This window comes from Numida meleagris, chromosome 4 (assembly GCF_002078875.1).
Source record: "Numida meleagris isolate 19003 breed g44 Domestic line chromosome 4, NumMel1.0, whole genome shotgun sequence".
NCBI lineage: Eukaryota > Metazoa > Chordata > Aves > Galliformes > Numididae > Numida > Numida meleagris.
Genome location: NC_034412.1, coordinates 71,950,400 through 71,971,812, shown reverse-complemented (window position 1 = coordinate 71,971,812; position 21,413 = coordinate 71,950,400). Strand labels below are relative to the sequence as shown.

Here is a 21,413-nt window from a genome sequence, read left to right as displayed (position 1 = left end):
ATTACTACACCAGGGCCACTGGAAAGACCCCACTCCAGTCTTGGTCTAGGAGAAGAGCAGGCTTTTTGTGACAGTGTACTTTTGTCTCTTCAGCCACTGAGTATCAGATGGTGGCTGGATCCCAGCATCCACGGCAACAGCTGTGGCCACACTGGCTGAAAAGATCCCACCAAAGGCAAGCCTGGAAAACCAATCACTGCCTCAGCCAGAGGAGCTGCTTCACCCACAGGATGTGAAGAAGCACTGGTGTCTGCTTAAACCCAGAACCCCTCTCATTACCCTGCAGAGCACGTCCTCAGATGGCCAGGTCAGAGATGTGACTCATGAGAGACAGGTGGAAGAGAGAAGGCTACAACCAGAGGCCTCCAGCACCTCAGGAACGCAGCAGCAGCTCAGAGATATGAGTGCCTGAACCCACTTGGGGCTGGAGAGGTCAGCAATGATCACGGGATGTAGAAGAGCCTTTCTGCCACCAACAGAACATGGAAACCCCTTCAGGACATCTCCAAGACAGAAGGTTTTGGTTCTTAGGGGTAATCAAAGTGCAAAAAAAAAAAAGGGGTTGCAGGAATATGCAGTCCCGGTATGCATAGCCCTATGTCCTAGGCGGGAAAGAGATGAGGAATAAGCATTGTAAGAGCACTGCTTTATTGATTACATAATTTACAAAACATCTGTATTCTAAGATTAAATGGTATAGAAAGAAAAGAAAATGCAGAGAAAGGCTGTCTGCTTCCGAGCTGCTCTGCTCAACATATTTCTTGAGCTTTTAACATTGCAATCTCATAATATTTCTCATTTTTTACAGCACAAAGTTCCATTCTATAGTCATTCTTGTAAACTGCTCTTTCATAGAGGCAATATTGTCCATGCTTTATAATTGGTCCTTTGTTTCCTTCTGTCCACTCAAAAGTGAATTTAAACCAAAACGCAGCCTTTTCTGGAGACCATCATAAACATTTAAGAGAACTTAAGCAGGCTACTAAACAAAGGTTAAAGAGCTACTTCCTATTTAAGCTATTCCTTTGGCATCAGAAAGAATGCTATGTTCAAGTGAACTTCATTTACCATATGACACTCTCATTTTTAGTGTGAGCTGTGGTCTTAGCCTTTCTCAGATGAATCAAGAGGATGCAGCTTCAGAGCTCCACCATTTTATGTTGCAGTTTGGAACTCTCTGTGCTATGCACAATCACAGTCACTATTGGCTAATGCTGTTTTACCTAAGATTATATCACATTTTTATAAAGAAAAATTACATAACTGAATGTGATAGCAGCTCTTTCATTATCATAAACGAAACATAAAAGCTGCTCTTTAATCACGCTGTTCAGAAATCTAGCTCAAAAAAGAATCTGTCACAGTGGCCTCTTGAAAATGGGAAAATGCTTTTTGTCCCCCTCTTTTTTAAATGCATGCGAGGGGAGGATTCTTCCAAGGTTACCATCACCTCATCATAGCCGATATGTCCTCCTCGTGTTAAACTACAGAAAAGTGTGCCATCAGAAACAGCCTTTTCTCCTGGGACTGTGGGTGGAGAAACTAGAGCAGGAAATGCAAACCTGCGAGAGAAACAACCATGTAACTCAGCCCTCCATCCTGCTGGTCTGCTGTGGCTGGGAGAGCATCACTGCACTGGGAGCTGCTCTGCCAGCTGAACTGGGGCTCTAATCCACGGTCCCTCTCTGGGTGTAATGAGCAGAGGCTGTTAATACTGTATAAGGCACGCATCTTTTGCAAGGTAACATGGCAGAGAGATGGATTTTGCTGCCCTTTCCCTCCCTCAGCAGCATTTCCCAGCAGAATCAACCCCCAAAAAACACTGGCATTACTTGCAGGGAAAAGTGCTGCTCAGGGAGTGCACACTCAGCCTGCCTGGTCCTCAGCTGCTTCTTTTCTAGGGAGTTATTACAAGCAATCATCCTTGTGGGTGCAGAGTGGAGGGGGTGATTCAGCGCCATGCTGCGTGATCCTTAAGGAGAGGGAGGTACGGGACAAATGGACCAGCTTTAGGAGCCCCCTGTGAGCTGCACAGGTTCCCTGGCAGCCAGGCACCCAGCTGCACAGTAGGGGCATGCTGCTTTTCAGAGTCCTGTTGGGAACAGTGATAGACCAGGGACTTGATGCTTCCAGCCAAGGCAGCCACTCATCTTCTCCACAGATCCTCCCATGTCAGACATCAGGGTCGGGCTGGGGATGATCAGCGGCAAACAACTGCTCAATAGCGCCTTGTGGGGTCAGGAGCGCTGAGGAGAGCACAATTACCTGAAAGAAGGGGGAAAAGAAGCAAGAAGTCAAAATTAAGGGGATCAAGACCGACCGCAGCATTAATGAGCTGTGATATGAACTGTTCTCTTATCCAGCACGAGACACGCTGTGTGTTTCTGGCGTTTACTGACAGCGCCATGCGACCTGCCCAGCGAAACCCTCTGCTCGCTAATAGCTGCGCTTAAATCACTTAAGGAACATAATGACTAGTAGCATTGTACTCTTAATGAATGTGTGCTTTGATTCACTTCTACCCACATGTACCCAGTGATTTGTTGTGACTGCCATTGTGTTTGCTGTGAGGCACCAGACGTGCAGCCAGCAGCTTCCTTTCCCGCAGCACAGGGTTTTGCCAGCAGGCAGTTTTGAAGGACAGCTGTTCCCCCTGCTTAAGGCAGGACAAGCACTACAAAAGTGCTGCTGGTCTGCTGCGACTACTGGGGGAACTACAGCCCGTGCTCAGGAGTGTCCCTGTGGGCAAGACACATGGTCTTCTGCACATCAAGACCATGCACAACCTCAGACACTGTTGGGATGCTGTTGCTTTTTTTTGGTCACAGTTTTAATCCAAGCTGGGTCTGATGAATGAAACTGCCACTCACTACAGCAGTACACACACCGGTAGATGCACACCCTATCCATTTCTCTTAAGTGAAAACAGCATGCAGGTGTCTTGTGGGAAGGCTTCTCTTCAAGGCAAAGCTATTGAGCAAGGAGGGGGCACATCCACTCCTGGAGCTAACTTATGCTCAAAGTCATAGGGAACATGCAGTCTATACAGCATAATATAGCAGGGAATTTGGAAGAAAGAATTAGAAGATAAGAAGACAAGTACTAATTTTAAACTTTTTTTTTTGTTGTTCTTTCTTTCATCTTCTCACTTCAAATAATGAAAGAAATCTGGAGTTCCATTACTACAGATTCCATCTGTACTGATGACAGCCTCCCCCTCACTTCTCCCTTTCCCTTATCCTCCCACACAACCTGTAGCAAACTGACACTGATTATCTCTTCTCCTTCCTATGGCTGAAAAACTCTAATTTGTGGATGGCAAAAACTGACACTGTCTTACTTATTTCATGCACGCACCAGTGCATAGCACAGTATGTGCACATCTTGTTACAATGCAATTTAATTCTGGAAAGCACACATAGACTCATTACTTAAGTTTTTCTGTGTCTACAAGCCAAACATCAACAATAGCCACGTCCAGTTAAAAGCAATTTCCTCTTGGGTCCCAGCTGCCCAGAGAAGGAATTTCTCTATCACCTCTGGGTAGGTCTGTGCAGGACAGCGTGCTTCCTTTGTGGACCTTCCCCTCATTCAGAACAACATGCCTATCCTTGATGCTTTACATGAAGGGACACACCTGTCCTGCTGCCAGCTGAAGCACAGGACCCAGGAACTCCCAGCCTGACCCACTGCACTGCAATGCGCAGCTCCCATGCGCGGGGGGAAGGAAGGATGCAGCAAGCATCTGGTGGTGCATCTGCAGGGATTGATCTGTCCATGTGTCTCAGCCACAAGCACACATGCTGTGCATGTGGGGAGGAAGGAGGGTAAAACATCACGCTCTTTCCCCTTTTTCACTCACTTGATTAAAGGGGGAAGAAATTCATTTCTTCCTTTCAAAGTAGGATTTTTCTCACTAGGTTAGGAAGGCTATTTGGCATCACTCACAAACAAATGATGCACAAAAAACGCTATTTTCTTTTGTGCTTCTCCATGAGAAATAAATTTGTCATTCATATTCCAATGCAGAGCAGTTCTCTGGATGGAAACATGTCTCCTACTGCACATTTAAATGTCATTTGTTTCAACTCCAAAGAACTGCTGAAGTAATCAGAGCATTGTGCCAGTTTTTCTGTTACTTTACTCAGTTCTTTATTTTTGCACCCACTTGTCTCTCCATTTCTCCAGAAGCCAATAATTAGTATAAATGTCAGTGCTTTGTTTGAATGGAACAGACTTGTGAGGCCAATGCTTCCCCCTTGCCCTGATGTCTGAGGCTGATTGCCTGAAATCCACAAAAAAAACCTCTGTTAAGTGCTGGCTCAAGTTAGACAAATGCCTGGCTTTTGGAAAAGAGAATAATCCCAAACAGGTGGCACATATTCACAGCTACAGTGCAGAAATCCAGGTAAATCCAACAAACTCATATAGTTTTCTATATGAGACTCACACAACTGCTTCTTTTCTTCTTTTTCTTCCTCCTCCTGACTCTCCCCTGCAGTCCTTTCACACAGCACATTTTGACAAAGGGCACAGTGCAGTCAAAGCTTAAAATTCTTTAGGAATCTGCCTAAGAGGGTGACCTGCCACTGGGGTTAAGCCAAAGCAAAGCAACACCAGATCCCATGTCACCACTGTCAAGCCTCAATTCCCTCTAGAAAGCTACTCAAAAGTCTTGCTGCATAGTTCTCCACCAGCTCACTTGTTAACCCTGTGCTTATCTTTCAGGTTATATTAATACATTTAGGGTGTGGATTAACTTGTCCATCAGTGTGTCACAATCCAATCTCTGTTCTAGAGGGGAAAGAATTTTATTTACTCTTTTGAGGAGATTAGCAATTGGCTAATTGGGGAGAAACGTGTTATCAGATGAAAAAACATCTCTAAAATGGTACTCAGTCTTAGAAAATACTGTTGCAAAGACAACTGAAACATGGAAAGCATGCGATGAACCTAGTGGCTGATCAGCCTTTGGTTGGCTCTGATTTGCTAATGATTTCTCACTCACCAATAGAGCATTTCACAGGAAATGGATAAAAGATGTTTAAAAGCCACCTGGTAACTAGACTAGTGGTTATGATGCATTTGGCGATACAGTATTTCTTGAATCTCTTTGCAGTTAGCCTGTATACTGCTACTATACTACTCACTACTCAGCTGCTCTTGCACACAATTCTCCAAAATTAGCAATGTTTTTTAACAATATATGAATTTTTTGAGACACGAAAAAAAATCCTTTAGAAGAATGCCAGTCTGTCTGGAATGCTTCCAATCTGACACCAGTGGTGACTCTAACATGCAAAAAGAACCAGATCCTTGGCTCCTGAACACTTGTTTCCTACAGCTGCTTCACAGCAAAATCCCAATGCCATTCCTGTCTGCGTGGCTGCATCTTGGTCTAAGTCTGGTACCAATGCTATAGCCAACACTGTCCGATAAATTTTCTCGTTCTTCGTTCAGATGGGAACATTTTGAGCTGATTCTACCTGAGTACTAGGTTTGCGTGTTGCTACCAGATCCTTCACCATTTTGACCTCAGACACTGTCACTCCACCAACCATAAAGATGATCAGAAGAGGATGGTCACCGGGGTGAGGGCGATTCACCTGTAAAATGAAAGAAAGCATTATTTTAGTAGCTCAGTCCACCGCAGCAGTGATTGGTTCTTAGAGCTGCCAGAGGAAGACTAAAGAGGAAGTTCAGAAATAGCCACAGAACGCTGGTTTCTGGAGCAGCTGAATCAAAGGGGATAACGCCCTGTTAAAAATCATGAGCCATTCCCAGGGATACGGAGCCTTCATGGCTCCCACTGAGATCTAGAGAGGTTTCTCAGAAGGCCCGAGGGCTTCTCCCTTCATTCATTCTTCATTTCTTTCCTTCCTTCCCCAGTCTGGGAGGACAGTACTTGGGCAGGTGCACAGTTTGGATACATATATGCATGAGGCTTTAAGGAATTACAATCTGGTAGAAGCAAGGAGTCCAGATAAAACACGCAAGAATCCCTGCTTTACATCAGTAATTGAAAGAATCATAAATAATGTATTTTTGCTAGTCCAGTGAATATGCCTTTATAATTCATCCAATGAAAATAAATCAGGTTCATTATATATAAAATCAGTTTCTTTCACTTCAAAGTTTTCATTACTTTTATGATTGAGTTGTAACTCATTTACAGAAACATTTTCATTTACAGAAAAAATTTTGTATTCAAACAAAATACTCGTTTCATTTTTTTCCTAATTATCTTTAAAATGGTACAAACATTGAATTTCAGCTAATACGTTATAAAATCATGTTTTAATTTTAAACATGAAGGTGATGCTATACATCAGCTTCCTCTTAACCACTTCACAAAAGTTTGATTACTTTGCTGTTTCCTACCACTCTTTCTTTCTTGAAAAAACACACTGCCCTGACAATGCCATGCTCCCATCTTTGACGACCGTTTGGATGTGATGTCAATGGAACCCAGAAATTGTTCTTTTTACAGCACCACACGCCTTTCAGTGTGAAACACTCAAAATGTTTGGCTCTGAAAAGTGACAGGGAGAACAGCTGAATTTGCTCTTTTTTAGATTCTCTGCCCCCTCCCCTTCTGAATGCGTAGGTTTTCAGCAGCCCTCATTTGTCAGAACGGAAGTGGTAATCAACCCATGCTTGAGTGGAATGCTCTTCCCTTACTCTCACCACCATGGTAGCTATCTTTGACTCCGTGCCCCAGCTCCTCAGGGAACAGCTCTTCTTACTGATCTGTATTGTGGCTGCCTCATACGTGGTCTTCGGGAAGCCTTGTCCTGCTTTTTGACAGGAAACCCTCAGAAGAGACTTCCTCCTTTGAAGCATGCATGAGGGATAGCATGCTCTCCCTCCGGTCTGGCTGACCTTTGATGATGCCATGCTCCTTGTTAAATGTTGCTCCTCTTGAACTTCTCAGAAGTCAGAAACCAGTCCAAAAACACTTAGATTAATGTATCAGTGAGCTGACTATTTGTGTACTGAGTGCAAATCGCCTAATTGCACTCACTTTGACAGCTCCCTTCATTCAGCTGATGGCACAGGAAGGACATACACTAGAGTTCAGCAGGTTGTCTTGCATTTCTTGTGCTATATTGAGAAACTGTCAATTTACACCAACAGATTAATTAAACCAATAGACCAGACCTTACAAAGACTCTCTGCACATCATGTAATGCCAACCTTAAACAAAAAAAAAGTCCAGAACTACTGCAGATACCATGAAGAGGTTAAGTAAGACCAAAGTATCTACTTATAAAGCAAGTCAGACAGAACTATTGCTTGATAAAATCAAATTTCATGCCATAGTTGCTGTAAGTGGTGACTGTAAGGCTGAAGAAATAACTGCTCCCAAAGATGATGAGGATAGAGGTTGACTAAACAAAATACTTTGCTGTGACACTTTGAAGTAATACATGAATACTAGCTTTATTTCTTTTCATGGCTCTTTGCTCTTCTTAACACTGCTGCCAGAGCAAACTGCTCCACTCCACTTTATGAAGCTCCTGAGTGATCCAAGACTTACATGGACAGCTGGAACTTCAAGAGCTTGGTGTTGAACAAAGCCTCTCTTACTATCTTCCCTGGTGACAACTTGTCATATGCAAGCACGCATAACACTAGACACACTGAAAGGACACCCAGCATATTAATCAGAAAATACAAGGTTTCACGGCAATACTAAAAGAAAATGTCTTGACAAATCATTCAGTCAAAATAAACCTATATCCAAACACGTGTTGTCTATATAAAACTTATTTTTCAGAAGACCAAAGTTCAAGCCACAAATTCCAGAAATGCATAATAAAATACTACTAGGTATGCAAACTCTAAATTAAATTAAAATTGCAGTGAAAAGGGTTTTGGAATCTGTAATTTTGTTATGATATGCACAAGTGTTTTGAAGGAGGACAATACTTTGGGTACAAAATATTTGGCTGTGCTAAGAATGTGAATTTCTGCCAAGATTTTTTGTTTGATAATACAACCACCCAAGGCTCTCTCTTTTGAAGGAACTGGCTCCATGAAGCAAAACACAACTTATTCCCGTGTTACAGAAGAACTGGAATGGACTGCAACAAAAGCAACACATGCATTCTGAAGCCCTTCTAAAGCTAGTTTGTTTCAGGACATTTCTGAGGCATCTGAATTTCATTAACTGTAAAATATGAATTTTGCAGAAATTCCCAAGTGAAATTTACTTTCAGTTCAAAATATCACGCATTAAAAATAATTGGTACCATTATCTCAGGCAATTAGAAAGACTAAATAAGAAAAGAGCAAAACCCTGAAAGCCTCCAGCTGTGACAAGAGTGCAGAAAGAGAAGATACATTTGAAATTTGGTCAGTTGTTGATGTTGTGCTGCAGGCTTTGTTCCCCAGACTCCATAATTGCCACGGAAGATGGCCTGTAAAACCTTTACAGGCTGCTGGGCAGACAGGTCAGAGGGGAAAGTCTGCTGCTCTAAGGGCTGCCTGCCTGAATTACTGACATAGCAGAGAAGAGAGAGCTGCCTGTCAGGAAAACCCCCATTACACTGAAGCAAAAGAGACTAAAGGAAGAAGGAAGAATGCCTTCCATGTTTATTTGAGTAGACATTTATATTCAGACCATGAAGAAGAAATATAAATGTGAGGAAGTTCATCAAATAATTACAGTGCTGATGGTGCAGTAAGCGTAGAGGTCTTGTGTCAGAAATACAGGCTGGTCAGAAACTCACTCATGCAGTAAACAAGGACTTGCCAACAAGCCAAACTACCAACTAAATGAAGTAGCACGGACACACATTTGTGAAATAAGTGATGGTATCCATGAAATAGTCATCCTACATGAGGTTCACTTGGCCACCTGTTATATACTCCTTCCAACAGTTTTTTTTTCTTACTTGCAGAGATGCAGGCACCTGAGGTACACTCCATATAGGGAAGTCAACCTTCTCCTGCAGAAAAGTCATTTTAGGATTATAACTCCCTCAATAACCTGTTAAATTTTCAGGAATACATGTTGCATTTTTCAGGAGCTCTGCTCTTGCTTGCAAGCAGCTCTCTGCAAACCTCTATAAAGTTTTCTCCTCTTCCTCTTTGACATCATGCAGTTAACAGAAACAGAGATGCTGGCTGTCACATAGACCAATCCTCTCCCACTCCTTCCCTGTAGTCCCCATCTGTTTGGATTTTGGTTAATACTAGCATTCTGCAAGTTCTGATCTTTTCACCTATGTCAGTGCAGCAACCAACAGTCCAATGGGAACTTCGTGATTAGGATTATCACTGTGATACACTTAAATGTCCCAAATACAGGAATTAATAATGTGGAAATAAGAGGCCTAAAACTAGCTAAACCTGTCATTGCTCCCATATAGACATTTAGACGTTATAGTCCGTACACTTCTCGCTTGGTCTTTCTTTCTTGTTGCTTTATTTTTTTTTGTAAAAAAAGGACAAGCTATGTTCCTCCCTCAAAAAATAAAAATAACTAAGCAATGAAATAAATACAATTGTGAGAGTTAATGGTGAATAAATCCAATCATTCAAAAAATCACTGGTGTGCACAAGCTTGTTTGCTTTGTTTGATGCAGGAACATCTGTTTCTTTTATTTTTGGAGTGGCAGCGGCATGATTTCTTTCAGTATCAATACATGAATAGAAACAATACTGGGTCACTCTTTCTATAGCTATCCTTTCATATCTCAGGGCTTTATCATAAGCTCTGAAGAGCTAAGAATTTCCATTTAGTAACCCAGCTAAGTACAGTCTGAAAATCCATTTCAGCAGTAGGCACAAGTTCCTGAAAATAGGCATTGTATTTAGACATATCTGATTTTGTCTTCAAGACAACCTGCTCTGTAATAACAGAAAAATTACTTTGTTATCTTGATAATGGGTTCTAGAATAACATCAACACAGAAATCAAAGTTATTTTTTGTCACCTGTCTTTAGATGCATGAAAGGCCTAGCAGGTATTCACACAGAATAGGAAAAAAAAATGTTTTTCTTTTCAATTATCATAGAATCACAGTACAACAGAGGTTGGAAGCAATCTTTGTAGCTCATCTAGTCCATTTCTCTGCCCAAAGCAGTGCAGACTTCAAAATTGCACCATGTTGTTCAGGGCTTTGTACAGCCAAGCTCTGAAAAATCACGAAGATGGAGAATTCACAGTCCCTCTGGACTTTCTAACTGATTAGCCTGCCTTCCTCCCCACTGCATGTTGAACCTTGTCAAATTACAGAAAGGGCATTGAATATGGGGCTCCTCTGCTGACCTTTCTCCCCTGTGAGACCTCTTTGTTCTTACTTCTATCTCAAGGCTGCTCATTATCCATAAAATTCCTTGATGAACTGCCATGTGGAATGCTTTTTGGAAATCCAGGGAGTTTATATGAACTGGCACTTGCTTACTAATTTGCTTGCTGACGTCTCTGAAGAGCTCCAAAAGCTATGTGAGGTTGGACATCCCTTTATTGAAGCCACATTGACTCCTCCCAGACATATCACCCTTATTTGTGCGTCCAGTATCACCCTTACTTAGGTGCCCAGTCTACTCCATTCTCCAGGTGGTGACACCCATTTATTCCATATCTGCAATTCGGTGCCTCAAGCTATTTCCAGCCCCTCTGCAAGCATTTAATACTCCTGACTGTCCCTTATGCTCCCCTCTACAGAAGTTAATATACAAAATCAGCTATTGCTGTACAATGCTATGAACTTAGGAAAATCTTACAGATTAACTTGGGAAACCTTATTTACCTTCATGAACATGCTGAATCCAGTTTTAAGTAGATCTGTGAGGCCTGATGACGTATGCTCAATATCAACAGAATCAGGTCGATCGGGATTGCAGATCTCTTCCACCACCTGTTTCAGCAGTGGTTTGTAAGAAGCCTGCACAAAAAGAACAACACGCTGTGAGTAAAGCTGTTTAGACTTGGTGCAACTGCTCTTCTAAATCTTCTATTTCCATTAAAGGAAACAAAAAATATTTATTCTAGAAAGGAAACAGAACAGAGGCATTTAAAAATTTAAAAATGCCTCTGTGGCAGCAGTAGTTTTTGTGAGCTTGACAACAAAGGGTGTGCACCAGCACAGTACTGAACGGAAAAAGTCAGGAAGAAAGCCCCATATTTACTCTACCCTATGTGTACTATATGAGTAAGGGAGGCTAGGAGTAAAGGGGGGCTTCTAGTTTCTCTTGAGTGTGCTTTGGGGTAGTACAAAAGAGAAGAGCAGCAGGGGTAGTGCTCTGTTGCCCATCATGCACCCAGAATGTCTTGTTTTCTTTGCTTTTGTCAAGAGACATCACACAAGACAAACATAAAATATCTGGCAAATAAAAAGCAAGCCGCTTGGTTATGTAACTTGAAACTATAATTTTCAAAAGTAATTGAAAATATGTTTTTCATCTAACAGTCTACAGTGAGAATAAAAGTACACTTTTTGAATACCATCTTGTCAGTGAAGATTTATACAATTTATCTATTTATTCTCACAACACGTGCATATTTTTTAATTAAGCCAGTAAAGCAAATTGCAGCAGACATTAACTGCAGTGTCTCTCAGTGGAACATGACAAGATTTGTGTCAAATCTAGTAACGCAATAAACAACTGTTTGAAAATATACATGTAGGCATGATGTCCTATTACAAAGTTCTGTTTAATATCTTCATAGATGAGAAACAGACATTGGGAATGAAATATTTGGAGCAAAGATCAAACCATAGTTAAACAGAGAGCCTTATTGTACAAAATTAAAGGATAAATATTATTTGACTTCAGACATAACTATGTACTGGAAAGGCAAGGCATTAAAAATGTTCCATGATTTTACATGTCTGAAGTTTCAGCAACAAAACTCAGACCCCTTCAAAATGATCTGATTTGGCTACGCAGATACTAAAGGCAGATTTCACTTTTTAAGCTTCAATAACTTCAAAACTTTTCAAAACCTTTTACGACTTGACATTTACCTATCAAAAATTACTACATTTTAATTTTATTTTATACAATAGCTGCATAAATTTCTAACTCATGTAATGAAACCATTAGAAATTTTAATTTCTGGTGTCCAGTAGGGCACAAATTGTGTTAAAATAGTTACTTTAAATCTCTATGGCTATCAGACACATCTTAGACATGATTATAAGGAGAAGAAAAGGTGGAAAAGAGGGAGAGAAGAAAGGCAGGGAGGAAAAGGAAGGGAGGAAAACGAAGGGAGGAAAAGGAAGGGAGGAAAAGGAAGGGAGGAAAAGGAAGGGAGGAGTGAATAGATCAAGATAAAAGTAATTACATATCAGTCAAAATACATTCTCTTCCATGCTCACAACATTAACTGGTTTGATAATCTGATGGAAACATTAATTCATCATTTTATGTAAGACTACAAATTTCAATGCTATGAAAAGACTTTCTAAGAGGCGATCCAATTCCATGCATGCATGGAAACCATTTTTGATCCTTAAGAAATGGAGGCTTCCTTGCTCCTAACGTGTAGCAGAAAAGCATCTAGAGGTTGCAGTCTATTGATTTCTTCAGGTGAGCTAAACTGCTGCGTGCAACTTATGTATTACCATCTGCCAGTCAAAAATGTAATCCTTTTCTAAAGAGATGTATGGCGGAAAAAAGAATGTACTGCCTGCTTATTTCAGCTACTCTAAATCTCTTGAACTGCCCTCAGCAGAAGGTTGTTTCTATTCAAGATAATTAAACCCACTCTACAGCCAGACTGGGGGCTGCAAATTGTTAATACATCCCTTGCTGCGTTCCAGCACTTAGCCCTAAGCAAGCATCCTGGGTTACATCCAAAGAACGTAGGGATGCTAATTACACTTTAGGTAACTTTTAGAGGTTATTTTCTTATCATCTGAATGCCCCCACACTGACCTGTATTAAACGCTTAACAATTTTCCCCATTTCAGACACCAGACTGGTCATAAGTACTTGGAGACTTCAGAAACAATTTTTCTCCACCTTAGCTTTCCAGCAACGTGTTGCAACACTCCCGACTTGCTGCAGCAAAGCATCGCTTAATTTGGACCATATCCCTTTGCTGGTCTACAGCATACTTATGAGTTTGTAAGGATTTTTTTTTCTGCCTTAAGGCTGGAATCAAGTTTTACAGTCTCCCTCTAAATCGCTGTATGTGTTTTCCACTTCAAACTCCATTTTTTACTGAAAAAAAAAATTAAACACTTCAGGGGATATGGGGGAAGAGAAAAACACTAAATAAGTCCTGATGACCTGAAGTTGACGTGTTCACTTTTTATAAACAAAAGCTGCTTTTCTCACTTATTCACAAATGCGATTGCCTCGCATAGTTACAGAAATGGGAGAGAAAATACACAGAAATACAGCTGCTGTCTGGATGCAGGTATCCTTCTTGGATAAGAAGTCAGTCCATTTCCACCTTGACCTTGTCCTGCCTTTCACAGACATTTATATCATCTCACAGAGCTGCAGAGGAAAGCCTCAATTTCTTCATCAGACATTTCTTTATTGACATGGATGTGGATATGCATGGGTCTGAATTGACTTGATGATTAGGTCAATTATAAGATCTCATAAATCTATTCCACATGGGCAGAACCCATATAGGATTAGCACAGCAGCAAAATCAGTGCTGTCCACAAAGCTGGAATTTTGACAGCATGCTATAGATGTAACTGACACACAGAAAAGGAAGATTTACTTGCCTGGTGGGTGTTGCTGCCTGGATTATGTATGGAATTAAACTGCTTCATATGCATTCGAGCTCTCGCAATATCCCTAAGCAACTTAAAGATATTGTCCACTGCATCTGTGGCTTTCTGGGATGTTAGGTTCAACGCCGAGTTACAGCCTAGAGAAATAAAGAAACATGTGAGAAACGTTCATGCATTTTGATAATAAGCAATAGGAAAAGGCTAACTGGGAGGAAAATGTGAACAAATGACAGAGGACAGAGCCTCTGTGCACTAAAGGAACACAAAAAAGGCATTACTATCGAAAATTCATAGGGAAGTCCTAATGATAAGCTAATCTGTATCACTGTCTTTCATATCTTTGCATTCTGTATCTTATCTTTTATACTACATGTTTGTACTATACTTTATAAATATCTACATACACGCACTTACACATAGATCTGAGACCATTCCTGAAAGATGGATATCAGACACTGAATTTTCCTTTAACTGAACATTATTTCTTGTAGGACTGTGACTTGGATCCCCCGTCGGTGCAGCAGAACAAAGTCAGGTGGCTGCACGTCTGCAGGGCCACACCACATCAGGATGCTGCAGACTGATGCCATTGCATCTCCCAAATTGCACTCCCTTCGAGTGAACATGGACAGAGCCTTGGTGACTCTCGTGCTGTAATTCCACGGCGGACACCTGTGTACTTTTGGATAGGGCTCTTGATGTATTTTTTCTAACGAATGCAAAATAACTCAGAGAAGTATCTCTGTTTGTTCTGTATGTGCAAGATCTGCATGCTCTGATACTCTGATTAACTAACATCTAGTTTTCATGTGGCAGAGGAGCCTAGGTGTTGTCTGTGAAGCACTGAACACACAACCCCACTCAGCAACTCATCACTCCAGTCTGTAAGTGCTGTCATATCAGTGATGCTCTTGCAGTCAGAGAGGTTGCTTCTGTGAGAGATCCCATGCCAGGTTACGTGTAAGAGAATGGTGTCCAAAAGCTGCAAAATGTGAAGCTGGACACCTCCCAGGCTGACAAGGCCTACAAATAGAGTCTGAGGCCACTAATCATGCTTTATATTTATCACCAACACAGGCCAAAAATATTCAGAGAAGATCTTGCATTGTCAGTGTGCTTTTAACCTACCTCTGGGAAAACACACAAATGAGAAGACAGGGAAGTTACCGTTGGCTCCCAGCTCCCAGTCCGGACATACTTAATTGCTCATGTTTCCAAAGCAATTTGCAAATGAAAAATAAAATGAAAAGCTGTATCTTATTATTGCATAAATCAATTTTTCTCTCTGAGACAATCTTTCTCTTTTCTAGCTGCACCAGAGACAGGCAGCCTCTAGCAACCCTCATTTATACTTTCTTTGTGCTCTCTGTAGCCCCCCTCACCAGCAGCCAACACTGCTGGCCAGCCCTGCTCTGGCATGTTTGCTTTGCAAGTGAACACGAGGCCCCATGCCGAACAAGTTCAGGCAAGGTAAAAATCACATCAAGTTTGCTTTGCTTTGGACACTCTTCTGATTTCTTATCCTCTTTATCCTCTTGGGCCACGTAAAAGCCTTTTGCTCTGGCTCTATGGTTATTTTTCTCATTAAGAGAAATATTTGTTTCCTTCTCCTATTGGCATCACCTCTCTCTGTCTTTTTATTTTAACAAGAGCATTTCTACCAAGATGTTTCCAGCCATCTTGTCACTCCCCATCCCTGGAACCAAATGACACTTTCCAGGGGACATGGCCTTGCTGCCTGCCTGGAGCCCCTGAGATACGCCTAACTGTGTCTGGTCTGTTACAGGCCCAACCTGCTGCTCAGCAACTTCTCAGCAGCCTGCTTGCACCTCTCTGAGTGAGAGGACCAGCTCTGCCCTGGTTTCCCTGCAGGCGGCTGCAAATCTGCCCCAGTTCTCACCTCTCCGGAGTGCACATAAGGGAAGCAGAGCACAGCCCCTTTCCTCTCCCTGCTCAGTGCTACTGAGAAACGCGCTCCTATTCCAACAGTGAGGAGGTGGAATACATTAGCTGCTGCACAGGTCTGTGCTAGTTAAAACAACCCTTCCTGTTACTGCACTCTGTTGTTTTTTTCTCACAGAAAGTTAGCACTGGGAGAGCATGAATGAATTTCTTTGAATCCCAAGCTCTATTATATCTGAGAAAAGGCATTTAAATGAAATATCTGGAAATGGCTTTCCTATCAGAGTTAAGACCAGCTATGGAAAAAAGAAAATCACCATTAACCACTGTGGGATTAAAGCTTTTAAAGCACCTCAGTGATATCTCAGGAAGAAAACAAGCTGATGTTGGGCTAAGTGGGGCCATAAACTGAATCAAACCAGTGTCTCTACGAGTTCTGAAGTCAGAAGGAACATCCTTTTTAAGGAGAGTAAACAGATACCATGAAACCACGATCTGTAGTTACACAGTGGCACATGATTATTCCTTGATTAAATGCAACAAAGGAGAATTTCTGAACAGTGTATCACAAACCCTGAACTTTGTCTGTTTTGATACATGGCCCAGGTGCTACAAACCAACCTTTTCTTTCTCTAAGGCAGTGTACTTATCGACACATTGTGAAGGTCTTGAATACTTTGAGACACAACAAAAAGTCCATGCTGCTTGCAAAATCCAAAATTTAGGAAAACTGAAAGTTTATTGCTGTACCCTGTTTTATACAATAAGGCAGTCACTGCTATTAACTTCAACTCTCTCTAAAGCCCATTTACAAAAATAAACTGTTATAAACCCTCCAAACCATGGAGCAGAGCTGGCAGAGTAGCTAAGCCATTTTAGCACCACATACTGAAGCATGGGCTAAAACACAGAACTGATACACTGAAGAAGATAAAATCCAGCATCAGGCTTGCATTATGCAAGCTATTTTGCATATGTAGTTAATTTGCAAAAGATAGAGAAAGAACAGAGATATAGAATGTCTTGAGAATCAGAATTCAAAATACAGCAGTATGATATGAAACTAATGAAAATCTTCCATTTTTAAGACTTCAGATGGTAGTATAGCAATAGGGGTCCTTATTTTTCTAACAGATAAATCCAAAGCCATGAATACATATACCCACAGCCATAAGTTTAATATTTTCAATATATTCATACATTGTTATGAAAAAGTAGGTAGAAATGTATATGGTTATGCAGATCACAGTTGCTTTTTGCAAGGTGAAAAAAAGTGTTAACAACCAAACTAGGACAACATTTGTGTGACTCTCCCCTCATCCTACTTCCTCATGGATTCTGCTATGCATTTGGAAGTTTATTTTAAATGTGATCTCTATTAAATTGTGCTCCACGCTGGGTCTCAGTGGGAAGGTGGTAACCACGCATCACGCTGTAGGACAAGGAAGGATGCTCCAGAATGTGATTGCTCTTATTTCCCAACAATACTGGCAGAGTGTGAGAAATTAGAATTTCAGTTTGGGGGATTAAGGAAGAGAGGTGTGTTCAACTGCTCTCCAGAAGAGAGCATCCAGAGGGCACGCAGAGCTGACAGCCTTCCCGCAGTGCATGGCACATCTCTGCCCCTTGGGATGGAAAGGGTCCTCCCTCTGTTCCCTCTGTCCTTGGCACCTCCAGTGAGAACACGCACAGTGAATTAAAGTTGCAAGACAACTGGCACTTAGGAAAAAACAAAAGGAACGAGCTCCTGCTCTTGCATGGTTAGAGGCCATGAGCATCATGAGGTACTTTGTCAAATCTTAACTTCTGAAGCTGCACTTGCAAAAACCTGGTCACTTACCTCCATGATTAAATACTGATTTAAGACCTACCTTCAGAGAGGTGGTTTTTTTGGTTTTGTTTTTTTTTTTTCTAATTTTGGCTTCAATATCTGTCACTTGGACGTTTCTGTTTTATGGTAATATTTTATTGCCTCCTCTTTGCCAAAACTCAATAGCATAACATGTAATACCAACTTTAATGAGATACTGGAAATTCAGTACTGGAGGCTCTCATGTTACATGAAATTAAACCTGTCAATTCTGTGAACATTTACACGGAAAAACTACAGTTCTTACTAGAATAAATTACATACATTAACTGCAGGAGGAATTTAAGTTAGGCTCAGATGTACTTTTTGAAGGAAATTAATGCAACAAATTCATTGGGGAACTATTCAGTTGCTCCCTCAAGTAGTCCATATCTTAATTAAAAAAACACGTTAATAAAGTTCCAGTAAATGCTCTGTAATCCTAGTAATCTCTCCCAATAATGTTCGTACAAAAACTCCAGGTTATACAAAATGATCTAAAACATTATGAAAATACTGCCCTGTAGCCTAAACAATCAAACGACCTCAGTCTTTTGTGAGGGTACCCTCCTTTTGTCTTCTTAATAATTTTAAAGTTTTTTTTTTTTTAATTTGTGTTGATTACAAAGAATCACACTTTTAAAACAACAACTAAGATAAATGAATGTATCAGTAGTTTTGTTTATCTTTCCCTCTTTAGCTTGGACAATAGAAATGCATGCCATTGACGGTTTTTTGCATTTCATATTTGCTTGTGTGTTTCTCATACTGCCAAGGCAGGAATGACTGGAAAATATTTCCTTCTGAAAACTACTGCACTACTTAGATTTTTAAAAAATGCATGAAACCATTACAACTTGGGGACCTAGGGAAGATGGTTATGGAGAAATGTCCAAGAGACATTTCCTTTCCCAATTTAAGTTCTGAGCCAAAGTGCAATTCAGTGTGCTTAAACTGGTGAAGGCAGCTTTACAATAACATAACTGCATAGAAACGTAAGATGACAACTACAACGAATAACTGTAATCTATTTATCAACAACTGTAGAAAAACAATATTTTTAACAGGAAGACAAAAGTAATGACGTTTTAATGCTATGTATAATTATCTGTTCAAAAAAGCCTCTTCACCCAGGATGCTATAGAACAGATGAAAAGCCATCTGAAAACTGACAGGGATAATAGGCACTTATTTACACTGCATTCAACAGTACACAATAATTGTAATTTTATTTTTCTCCTTTATTCAAACTAACAGAATAATGGCATATCCCTTAAGTAACCTTTTTATAACTTCATAACTATGCTTAGAATAATGTCCTTGTTTCTCCTTAAAGAAATGTCATTGATTGCCTCCTAAAATTAAAATTAAACTTTAAAAAGATTGTTATCTAAAACACTATAGAGTTGGGTTTCCAGGAAAGACAGCATGAAAAAAACTAAAAGCTAAACATCAACCCTGTGTTAATCTATGCTGTTGTGACCGTTTTCATACTAAGAGCAGGTAATAATTATGTGCTGCAACAATTTCAAGGTAGTAGAGAAATAAGCCTGTCAGATAAACAAAAATATCACAGATCTCCAGTTCTTGCAGTACTTGAAACTCAAGCATGAAAATCTACCAGATGACTTGCCATTCTTGATATATTTTAGGTACGTTCAGCTAATGCCACCCTACCTGACTGGAAGAGAAACAACAGAAAGAGTAAATGCCTTGTTCAGTGCAATTTTGACAGAACAAAAAATACCTAACAATAAACTCTCTAAAGTGATAAAGTTAATTAACGACATTAGAATTTATAGCTTAATTGTAACTTCAGAAGAAAAATTCACTGTCTGAGCTGCACCATGTTCAGTACTGAAATCCCAATCTCAGAAAGCATGCAGGTGTGCTTAACCACTTGCCTCCCTCAAACCCAGCCTTCACCCTCACTTCAACATCCCAGCTCCAACAGAAAGAAAAATCCTCCTACGCGCTGTCACTAAAGGCAAGTATATATATTTGGGTATAACATAATACTGAAAGCAACACTACCTTTCTGCAGCACAGCCACTCACACTACTTATTTCTCACAATATCTAGGGTCTTTTTCTTCATTTTTTTTCATCCAGAAGTGTTGCAACTTTGTTAATAAAGACAGATGCTGATCCTAATAAGGCACGCACATTTCAGCACACTGACAGCATCCACTCTGTGTTACCAGATCAGCTGTGTTGCACGTTGTGCATACAGTAGGCGCTCTGGAGACAAAAACCCGTCTCTGGTGTGTTGTTGTACTGATCCACAGAACAAATGGCATCATGCAATGTTACTGGTTTTCAGATCTTCCACTGCAGGACGCACAGAGAAGAACTGCTACCACTTCTACCATTTGCAAAGCACAACATTGCACACATGGACTTGGAAGGCCTCAGTCTATTTGTGAAGTTGTGAATCGTGAGCAACATCCTTCTGGTATAAAAGCAAGCTGAATGGCCTGTTCCCTCAGCAGAATTTATATCAGAAAGTTTTGTGTCTAGATAAAAAGGCAGATAATAGTCCACTACAGCTTGTGTGAGTGTGTTGTTTGGAATGAGCAGTATGGCTCTGAGAAGATTAGGAAAAACATACTTTGCAGAGGCGTTTGCTCTTGATGAACCTCATGGAAATATCTGTGCAAAATCAATATTACATTCAGAGTCAGAAATAAAACAGGAGAGTTCTTTGCAAATTTCTCTCCATCTTTTGTTGAAATGGTTGTTTATATTTTTCACCACCCACTGTAAAATTTTTTCAGTTGAAATCACCACTGGAGCACTGTCTCAAAAGATAACTCTCCTTCTTCTTCTGGGAATGTTTCACACCACACCAAGAATAACATCCTACAAAAAGTACATTTATGGAAGATATTTTCTTTTATGAAAGCAGATAGCACTGACTCATCTACATGATTTTAAAGTTTACTTGTGCTCGTCTGCTCTATAATGCACAGAAACTGCACATTGTACTTTGTAGAGATCAAAAGAACACAGTCCAGTCTGAATATCTAACAATCTGTGGATAAACAGTGAAAGATAACCAAGGAAAAAGCATGAGCAGAAAGAACAACAATAAAACAATAAAGAACTCAAGCTATACAGATAGCACTGCATAAATTATCCCCATTTATGTTAATTTTTAATTGGAAATTATTGTAACAGGAGAGGAAAGACACTGACTGCATAAAGGATTCTCTGGATGAAAAGCAAAATAAAAGCAGCAATGCTCTGGAAAGGATCTGAAGGAGAGAAGAAGAAACCCTATTACAGGAAGATGGACCAGCGAGGCACTATTGGTTTCCAAACTCTGAATAACTGCATCACGTGCCAAAGCTGCCCCTTCCTCCGGATATGCTCATGGTGCAGCCAGCCATTGCTAAGAGAAAAACCAAAAAATTACATAAATGCAATTTTTATGCTTTTTCTGTTAACTAAAAAGCACACTGTTGTGCAGATTGCAAGTATCAGTTAATGATCAAAATGATTAGCAGTACACACTGCAAGCACATGTGTAGAGGAAGGAAATATCCTGGAGTATTACACAGAATAAACTCATATTCATAGCACAGATAATAATTCATAAAACATGCAATAGATAAAAAAGATGCTGACAGAAGCCTCAGTTTAGTAGAAAATGTAAACACACATTCAACATAAAAGGTGTGACGGGATGAAGTTAGGCGAGTGCCTAAGTGTCTTGTTGAACTGGGGTTCAACCATCCTGTTTAGATTCAGAAATAATTGTGCTATTTTACTTAACAAACAATTGAACAGATTGTGGAGTTGGTCTGTAAATGTTCTGTTTTCTGTTGCAGCACTTAAGAATCAACATTTTCTGTCTTTAGAACAAAGAGGAAACTTGGTATGCATTGGTAAAAACACTGCTTAGATCACAAGTTTGAAGAAACAACAAACTGAATGAAAATGTGTGGG

General features: G+C 40.4%; 1 protein-coding gene across 2 annotated transcripts in view; it reads right to left on the bottom strand.

Moving 5' to 3' along the window:
- Positions 630-21,413, bottom strand: part of SCFD2 (sec1 family domain containing 2) — a 187,824-nt gene continuing 167,040 nt past the window's right edge. For both annotated transcript variants that reach the window (XM_021394438.1, XM_021394437.1), the window contains exons 6-9: positions 13,704-13,849; positions 10,764-10,898; positions 5,487-5,606; positions 630-2,265 (exon numbers count right to left, since the gene is read on the bottom strand). In XM_021394438.1, coding sequence (XP_021250113.1) covers positions 2,173-2,265; positions 5,487-5,606; positions 10,764-10,898; positions 13,704-13,849 — 494 coding nt within the window. In that variant the 3' untranslated portion in view covers positions 630-2,172. The remainder of the gene's footprint in view (positions 2,266-5,486; positions 5,607-10,763; positions 10,899-13,703; positions 13,850-21,413) is intronic.